The sequence below is a fragment of the Curcuma longa genome, chromosome 13 (assembly GCF_044706935.1).
Source record: "Curcuma longa cultivar G26 ecotype Majalengka, Jawa Barat chromosome 13, ITB_CL_G26_1.1, whole genome shotgun sequence".
NCBI lineage: Eukaryota > Viridiplantae > Streptophyta > Magnoliopsida > Zingiberales > Zingiberaceae > Curcuma > Curcuma longa.
In genome coordinates this window covers 4,910,908-4,921,076 of record NC_133873.1, presented here as the reverse complement: position 1 = coordinate 4,921,076, position 10,169 = coordinate 4,910,908, and the positions used below count along the sequence as shown (strand labels likewise).

Sequence of the window (10,169 nt, the reverse complement as noted above, 5' to 3'; positions counted from 1 at the left end):
TGTCTTCATTAGTTTTTAAAAATTCGAAAGAGCAGTTTCATTTCTGTATGGCATTAGTAAATGTCTCGTTTGTTGTTAATATATGCTCGCAGGTTTTTATGGCCAAAGAGGTCCAGTTTGGAAAAAATAAAATAAATAAAGAAGCCAAATTGGTAATTTCACCAGTTGTCTCTTTTCTTTCTCCATGCTTGCCCTCTTTCTTCTCTTTTTCATGCATGCAATATTTCTTTTATCTTTTTCCTTTGCATGCATATAATATTCGATGCTCCAGACTTGGGTTGTTCAGATGCAGGCGGGTGTTCGGCATCTGAACAACCCAAGTTCAACCCAAGTCGGATCCACTCGGGGTCGGTCTCAGCAATCGGCCATGACTGCAACCCACTCGAGCTCGAGACTCAGGCAGTTGACCACGACTCCAGTGGGCTCGGGCTTCGGCATTCAAGGTGATCTCAGCCCCACTTAGGATCGGGCTCGGGCAGTCGGCCGCGAGCAAGGCCGTGACCATCTTCTGTTGAACTCCAAATTCACTGGCAATCGACTGTTGTGAGACAACAATCCAATGGTAGACAGTATTGAGCAAACATAACGCTTCCAAATCGATTGGCGTTTGACTGATGGTTAGGAATTAATTGCATCAATCAATTAATGGTATGAAAAAGCTGTTCTGCAAGTGTCAACAGTCATATAAAGAGGTCTTCAAGGAGGATTTTTGATGTCGATTCTTGAGGGTTTTGAGACGAAATGACGTTACATTTCCTACCATCAAGAAGCAATCCAAAGTAAATATTTATTCTTGTAATGTGTTGTATTTATATTGTTCTTATTTCTATCTTTATTTTCATTTATGTGTTGCTTTGTATACAATAGGTATTGTAAGAGACTTCTTTGCCTCCAGAAGGTATCATAGCAGGAGAAGGATAGTATTGATAGATCGATAAGACTAGGCTTTGGAGTAGTCATCTTAGTAGGTGGCAAACCAAGTAAAGTTTTTGTGTCGTGCATGTAATGTCGGTTTATTTTGTGCTTGTATTTTTTTTATTGTGTATTTTATTTCTGTGTGTGTTAACCTTTTGTAGACCAACACGAAATTGAGACGAAAAGATCAAAGTTATTCACCCACTATAGCTCGCACCGTCTTATCAAGAATCAACTTAAAATTTTTATCTTTTTATATTAATTATAGATGAGCTCATTGAATATATGTTACCATGATGTATATTGTTTGCAGATGATATTATTTTGATAAATAAGATATGTGAAAAAAAGAAATATTAAACTCGAATCTTGGCAGAAAATATTGAAAGCGAAAAGTTTTAATTATAGTGGAGTAAAAATCAAATATATGAAATTTAAGTTTAATAATATTAGATGTAGTATGATAATTATTAAGATTGAAGATAATGAATTATCTGTAATTGAAAGTTTTAAGTACTTAAGATTATTTTTTATAAAAGAATGGAAAGATTAAAAACAGATATCTAATATTATTTAGAAATATGATAGTTGAAATTGAAGAGAGTGTAAGATGTTCTGTATAATAGTAAAATATTTTTAAAATTTTAAAGAAAAATTTCACGAAACAATGATTAAACCTTCTATGTTATATAAAATTGAATATTTGTCCATGATTCGAATATAGAATAGAAGATGAGAGTCGTAGAGATGAGAATATATTAAGATACATACGAAGATATACGAGAATAAATAGAATAAAAAATGATGATTTACTAAAATCTCTTTCGTCAACTTTAGATCTAAGTTAATTTTAAAAAATAATGTTAATCATTGATAAAAAAATTAATTATCCTCGAATTTTCTTGTTTGGTTTTTTTTTTCTCTTCTAGGTCCTATTGACATTTGTGTCTCGTGCACTGGCTTTGTTCTTTTTTTTCCCCCTGCTGGTGGAGAGAGCAGTTCAATAGATGCTCGAGTGTGTTCCAACACTGGAAACTAAGAATCAAATCTGAAGAATACCAAACACAACATGCAATGCAAAACAGCTGTGGATTGTCAGCAGATGAATCTATTCTTGCATTTTATTTTATTTTATTTTTTCCTTTGAATTTGATGCTCAGCTTTTAACTCTGTCATGAGATCATTTATGTTGTTGATGCAATATCTAATTAGTGACTTCACACATCTTTAATGATTCTGCCTTACGAGACAAGTTAGAGTTTTACCAGTGAACCTTTTACTTATTCTTTCTCTCTTGAGAGAGTGAGAGCTGATTAGGAATGCTTTTTATCACTCTTTTTCTTGCTTTTGCTCCAGCTTTTTCCCCAACCCAGCTATTCCTTCTCTGACCCAGTGCATGTGATGGTATTACTATTATTTAAGGAATCATCCTGGGCCTAATATATGTTTGGCTGAAGAATATGAGTGATTAATTATTGTTCTTCAGATCATCACTTCTTTGGTGTTTAACTCCTGGGATGAAGCCTAATTTCCTCATACTCCTTCTCGTCCTCTTGTTTATCCTTGTGAGCCGGAGTAGTGCGGCTAGTGATGACAGACATGGCGACTCAGATCAAGTTCAACAGCTGCCTCAGCTCTCCTTCCCTCGCAAGCCACTTCATGGTAATAAAGTTGTATTATGATTTGTTATGTTCAATTATATTCATCAATGTTAAGAGTAGTAGACGCAAGCTAAGTGATCCAAAAAGAGACAAATTAGTTTTACAAAGTAAAAAAGGCTAATTAATGATCTAGTCGAACTCCTCAAATACTTGCAATGCGCAAGATTTAATGATGATGACAATGATAATGCATGATTGTAGAACTAAATGCTATAGTCAACGTGAGCAATGATGGGGAGAAGATGGACTTGGAAAGCCGGAAATTGGACAATAACTACTCGAGAAAAAGTAGCTCTGGAGCCGGAGGGTCGCAATCAATTCGTCAACCTCATCCCACTAAGAGCAATGCAGTAGTACTCATGTTCACCCCTTTCTCCTATATCTTAAGATTTGATTTTCTTTACCTTGTGTTCTTCCTCGCTTAAATTGGGATCGAGTGATGATGGAGTCAAAGGCATGTTTGTTCGATGTGAAGGGAATAAACTACTTTCAGAATAAAAGAAGATTGTGGCTTTCTGACCTCGTGGAGCTTTGCCTGTTTCAAGGTCTATGAAATCCTTAAAGATTATCTCTAAACCAATATGTATATTATAGGTATAATGCCAACATTTTTAGTGCAGAAAATGAATCTATACGAATGATGTAAAACAAAATGATTAAGCTGAATTTTGGGCAAAATCTACATTATTCAAACATATTTGTGAGACTTCATCCTACCAAGTACCTGAAAGAAGCTCTGAATTTTACCTATACTTTTACTATTTACATAAAGAGAAGATACAAACACCTAAGGCGAATTAATCTGCATGCATTGTTAGATTGAAGGAGACGAGGGATTACAATCTTCTTCTGCGATATCGAACAAGAACTGAGGTAGCGAGGCAATTCGTGGAAGATGCATCAGCAACTCCCCGAAAGAATCTCTTCTTGGAATTCCTGTTGCATTCTTTGTGCCCGTGTCTTCCTCAACTAACGTGTGCTCCGATGAATCATTACGCATGGCTGAAGTCGAAGGGCCCTTCATCTGTTGGCTCTGTACCACACCAACATCTTTCTGGAGCAGGGAGCAAAAGGAATTCACTTTTGTCATGACACAGTTTTCGTCAGATGCAGGAGACGAGGGATTACAATCTTCTTCTGCGATATCGAACAAGAACTGACGTAGCGAGGCAATTCGCGGAAGATGCATCAGCAACTCCCCAAAAGAGTCTCTTCTCGGCATTCCTGTTGCATTCTTTGTGCCCGTATCTTCCTGAACTAGCGTGTGCTCCAATGAATCATTATGCAAGACGCTAGCGCCGCCTGAAGTAGAAGGGCCCTTCATCTGTCCAACATCTTTCTGGAGCAGGGAGCAAAAGGAATTCACTTTCGTCATGACAGAGTTTTCATCAGACGCAGGAACCTGGGAATCACTGAAGAGGTGCTGAACCAACTCTTCCAACATCACCTTGGCAGGAGCTGTAGCGCCGGATAAATGTGGATTGCCTGAAGTGATCTGCTCAGAGATGCATTGTTCCAGTTGATTTACAAAGTCACTAACAGACATTGAAGGCTTCAGTCCAGAAGCTTTCAACTGATCCCAGGAGTTTTGAAGATTAGTAGCCTCAGAGCCAACTGCATTAACTCCTTTGAGAAATCCAGCTTTTATCACTGAAACAAAATGTATAAACATTAAGATGCAATGGAATTTGTTTCGCAAACAATATCATAGCAAATACTATTAGGAAACAACATAATCTTAAAGAAAGTGAAGTACACAACTGCGTCGAGTCATCCCTATATATCCCTCAAGATACAAACGACTGGATAGTAATAAATTATTGGAAGTTAAGTATCTTAATATCTGTCCAAACAAGGTCCAGGTGCATAAATGTATAGAAAAGATGCATAGATCAGCCTAGGAATGCATGAAGTAACAAGAAACATGGGCAATTAAAAGTGTGTTGGTATGCAAGATTGAGAGGAACATGAAGTTGGAATAAAATGTGAAAAAAACACTAGAAGCAAAATAAGACTAAGAGCAATGAAGATGTATCAGACGGCACATCTAAAGTAATTGTAGTAGTAATCACATGGCCAAGTAATTGCCCTAATTGTGTTAGGTCAAAACTTAGAAGAATTTTAAATTAATATTAAATTAAAGCTCACCTGACCATTTCACTTGGATATAGTCAAACAGCAATCAACTTCTAACAAACAGTCGGATAAAAAATAGTACCACCGAAATAAGTTTCTACTTAGAAATGATATAAAAGATAAAAGAAACTAACTAATACAACAAGACAATTTATCAACTATTGTTCTCTCAACATGGAGACTTAGCGACCATGAACTGAATAAAATGTAATGTGATTTTAAAAAAGTGCGCGCACACACACACATTTATAGTCACTCAAAGTTTAGATTTTCCAAAAAAAAAGAGTTTTAAAAGATGGAATTACAAATTTAAATCATTTCAATTGGGATATATAGAATATTACTTTGCAAATTGTCTAATCCTTGGAATAGCATATTTTCATTCAATTGACTGCAAGGTGTCAATTTTATTAATAGAAAGTGCAGAACATTTACTCAGTGAGAAACTAGAAAATTGATGAACTAACAGACAAGATTTGAAAACTACCTGGATCTTGTGCATGAATATTACCCATGGAAACATCCGACAACCTAGCAGCAGAATCTCTCATGTCATTCTTAACAGGAGCTGATGTGCTAGTACAACTTGAAGATGATTCCTGAATTGCAGATCCATACGTGTCCTTCAACTTATCAAATTGATGGCACTTGTATTCTTCATGGTCCTCTAAAAAAGAGCTTCTTGGTTCAAAGAATGGGCTTTTTAAACTAATTTCTGGTTCAGAACTTAGTGCACATAACCGTGGATCACATTGGATAAGCTTCTCAAAATGTTTGGTTAACACACCTTGGGGACATTGCAGAAAGTGAATCCTGAAATACAAGTATATTAGAAAATTTCTACAGAAATTCAGATGACTTAAAGGACATTCCTAAGGCACTTTTACAGCTGAAGATAAAACCTAGTGATGTGCATGACAAAATAAACAAACTAAGGCCAACTACTAACTTTTAGTAATTATATCAAATGTAACTCTGCTGTACATTTACATTTTCCTCACATAAGTAGGTCAAAAATAATATCATTTCCATGCCTAAGCATACATAACTTAGAGCAATTCCTTTGGATGCTTTGCAGAAGCAACCTAAGGAAAGCGCAGCTTATCTACAACATGAAATATCTTCATATCACCTAGCAGGGTAGCACATCCAACAAAGATACTCATGCCTCTCTCAGTTCAGCTAGAAAAAAGTATCTATTCGTACATGGAGGGACTGTTGCACAAAATGGAGGTGAACCTGAAGGAAGTGGCATGACAACAAAAAGAGAGAGAGAAAAAAATGGTCTAAACAAAGGGAGGCCACTAGTGGTGGCGGTGGCGGTGGCGGTGGCGGTGGCGGTGGCGGTGGTGACCTTCCCTTAGGGGACTTGTAAAACTAATACCATGCTCTTAGTGACGCGCAAAACTAATTTCCAAATGAAAAAGCAAAATAAACACAGCTGACTAAACAAAAGCAATATTCTGATCTTTACAGGAAAAAAACATTGTGAATTAAAGTACATTGTTGTGCTGATTATAACTGTAAACACCTAGTCAGTTAACCAATATAGTGGTAACTCCGAGTGGATGTCAATTAACCAACACCAGTAACTCCTACTGGATGACAATTAACCAACACAAGATTATCTTTTACCTGTGTATGCTAGCTTGCCCTTCAGTGAAGTCACAAGTAGCCTGCCATAGAGTGTGCTTTCTAGGCTGTGGATTCGTCTCCCTAAAGAAAAGAGGTTGTCTAGCCAGCTGCAAAAAATTATATAAGGGCCTTGATTAGTAAAGAAATCTTGGTAAATACATTGCAATGTATGAAGATCAAATCAAAGTTACCACTAAATTCAAAGTCCCTGGACCATCTTCTGGAGAATTTGCCTTAAGGGCTGTAATATCAGACCATTGGATCTCGATCTTGCTTTTGAGGCCACCATCAAGAACCTCCCATACAAGCTTCCTCTTCGCAAAGTAGCACTTGGCGACTAAATCTCCTTCATACCTTGATACATACTGCAAAAGAAAGAAAGAAAACTAATCATTTGTAAGCCAAACCATAGGGGAGATGCAGCTTGTGCTCAGAAGCTAGCAAACTGGCCTTGTTTCCCTGATGAGATAATAAATTAAAACAATGGAAATATAGAAAAGACGAAAAGGTGGAGGGGGGAGTCAGGGGACCAAAAAAACATTATGTTTGTCTTCTTGACGAATGTGAATGAACAGGATGAATGCTTTTTTTAATATATAATTATCATTCGATCTGGTTTTGGATGGATGAGTTACAAAAAAGTGAATGCTTAAATTTATCTTTTCAAATATTGATCTTCCCTCTTTGCACTAGCAGAAGTAAAACCCTTGAATCCATTTAATAGATCCACACTTAAATGCACTAACTCAGCTTTGTAAAACTACTAAGCATGGTATATATTGTAGAAAAAAACTATAGTGTACAGAAAACAAGTGCAAAATATTTTTGTGTGGCCTAGCATACTCAAAATAGTGAGAAGCACCAAAAGCAATTTGATTTGATTCATATACCTACAAATTCATCTGGATAAAAACAAATTAACGAATGCAATAAATATTTAAATTATTGAAAGATTTGAGCTTTTATGAAATTATGAAGAGAAACCAATTCACTCTTAAAAATATGTTCAGTGAATTTAAAGAGAGAGAAAAGATTTCAACAAAGAATTACCTCCCAAGTCCCAATCCTTAAAAGGGAAGCTGGAAAGTTGGATGCTTTCATCTTTTCATTGATAGTCAAAAAGCCAGTAGATTTTGTATCTTTCTTTTCACCTTCATCCAAGCTCTCATTATTTGTGATGCAAGATGAATTGGAAGAAGCAGTTGCTTGAGACAATCTCATTTGAATCAAGTCCAGTAGTGACGGACTCTTTCTCAAGCGAAGACCAAGTGGACTAGGTTCATTAAGTAAGCTATTCTGGATGACCTCGGTTGGCGGCATGCTACCAGTTCCCCACTGATATAACACAACATTTTAATGAGTTAATCTGCATGATAACGTTTTTTTTTCTCTATGTAAACAGCTTTGCAACAAATTGCATCAATTTTCCAATTATAGGACACTAACTTGAATTGTTAGGTAACCAATCTCATATAAAGAAAATAAGAGAATGTGAAGGATCAAAAACTGATTTCATATTAACATCAAGTACGAAAAGCATCCGAACAAACTAGAAATAAATATTTAACCTTATTTTCCTTTCCTACCGGAATGGAATGTCAAATTGAAAATATAGCCTCTCATTTTGATGGAAGTTTTACCGAAACCACAAAAAAAAAAAAAAAACAACAGTTAAGAGGTTATTAGTCCCCAGGATCCACGCAAAAAAAGAAAAAAGCAATCAAGCATCAAAATACATCTTCGTAACAGCAGATCCATCAATTTTCCAAATAATATAAAAAACATCATGACAAACCAGAAACACGTACTATCAAGCCAAATCACTTTATAAAAGTATTCAAGAATCATCCTCAGCCATCCGCAGCTACGAAGAAAATGACAGAAACAATTACGGCTCGATCCTTTTGGAAGAGAATTTTACCAAACTTGAGATTGACCTAAAGCAGAAAAGGGGCAACCTTAGTTCGCTTGACGACCGACTCTCGTTCGCCGTCAAACTGGTCCTCAATCTCCAACTTCACAGGACCCGATGCGTCCCCAACCAAAGGCCTCTTCACCGGCAGCTCGGACTCCCGCCGCAGCTTGCCGTAACCCGCCAACTGAACCATAAGCCACACCACAATCAACGACGACCGGGAAACCTAGAACAACAGACAGATGATCCACGCAACCCCGCCGGCCCTGCGCAGCTTCTCTTCGAGCCCAGATCCAGAGAGCGCCGTAACAAACCAGCAAAATCGAGAGGAGGAGAAGACGAATTCGGATTTGGATGGCGAGGTGGAGGAGAGGGATGGGCAAAGCTGGCTTCTAGTCAAAATTAGGGTGGAATAAATAAACGGGTAATTGCCAAAATTGCAGGATGGCGTGCGTCGCTCGTGTCGTACGGCCACACACGTGGCTCGCACATCAGCCCACGTGGCATACCCAAGCTTCATCTTGGGGTACGATTTCGCCGTTGACTCATTTTTTTTACGAATATCAATTAAATTTGTAATTAGATTTAATAATAAAATAGTGAATTATCGAACCACTTCGACTTTTTGAGACGCGTGCGGTGGCCGCCGGCACGTGCCGAAAGTGGGATGGAGACAAGACCGCCACGGTTGCGGGGCCCGGTTCGTGAATGTTACCTACGCTTGTGGCCGCACTGGGACCCGCCGAGGTACGTTTCGGGTAAGTGGTGATTGGTCCGCAAGATAGTGCGGCGGACAGTTGTGCTGCCGACCTGGATTCGCAGCTGAAAGTTGTGGATAAAGATTGGATAAGGCAACGAGTTGGATGTTCAATTTACAAAAGTACCCCTCTTTTATTGGGAACTTTTGATCTGCCCTTAGACTTTTGAATTTGTTTTTTCTTGAAATAAAATGGAAAAGTAGTGAAATAAAAATATATTATACGGAAAAAGATATTAATTTTTATTAAACGCAAAGGAAACAATTAACATTAATGGCTTATTTGTGTTTATAATCATTGAATTGGGAAAGAAAATTATTAATAAATTACTTATTTGTGTTGATTAAAAAAGTTTTAGGAGGATAGTTGAGTTGATAAAAAAATTATATTGTATGGTAATTGTGGTGTAAAATTTTTTTATATAAGTTATTAATTTTAGAATAGTGGATAGTTTTAGAATATGTGTTGAATTAAGGAAAAGAGTTTTAAAAAAATTGATCACTTAGCTCTTTGCATATGATGAATATGTAGTTTGAGAAAGGATTAAAAGATAATTAAGAGTTAAGTATAATAAAATATATATATAAGTTAATTAATAAAAATTATTTGGAATACATTAAATGTCAATTTATTCAACTAAATTTGAGAGAGCGCGCGATTACAAAGTTAAGCCATATTTTGTGTAATAAAATTTGAGAGGAAAAAAATTTAAAACTAATTACAAGTTGATTGAATTTGTAGTTTAAACTTAAACATCTCAAATTAATTTTGTAATAACTGTAAAAGCAAATTTGGAAAATTTTACAAAGTGTTGTGAAATTATTAGTATAATTATAATTTTTTTAAAAATCAAAAATTAATTAGTGGAGAATAATATAAATTGGATCATAATTAATTTTCATTATTCTTGGTGGTTAGTTGAGATTTGATCTCATTATCATATCCTAATTATTGAAATTAGAACTCATAGCCATTGGATAAGACTTCAGGAGACGAGGGGAAAGCATTTGATGCTTGCGACGAGGTGGAGGATTGTTGATAATCATTCACAATTAATACGAAATTAAGACGAAACGAACGAAATTATTTATCTTCTCTAGTTGTCCTAACAAAAAAAAAAAAAGGTAATCTCTATGATCTTAAACAAAG

General features: G+C 36.2%; 1 protein-coding gene across 1 annotated transcript; it reads right to left on the bottom strand.

Annotated features, from left to right (window-relative positions):
- Positions 1–3,219: 3,219 nt before the first annotated feature.
- Positions 3,220–8,641, bottom strand: LOC141844038 (uncharacterized). The gene is made up of 6 exons (XM_074732025.1): positions 8,306–8,641; positions 7,398–7,682; positions 6,539–6,712; positions 6,348–6,454; positions 5,200–5,525; positions 3,220–4,226 (listed from the first exon to the last, which is right to left on the bottom strand). The coding sequence occupies exons 1-6, from the start codon at positions 8,453–8,455 to the stop codon at positions 3,391–3,393; spliced, it is 1,878 nt and encodes a 625-aa protein (XP_074588126.1). The 5' UTR covers positions 8,456–8,641; the 3' UTR covers positions 3,220–3,390.
- Between the last annotated feature and the right edge of the window lie 1,528 nt (positions 8,642–10,169).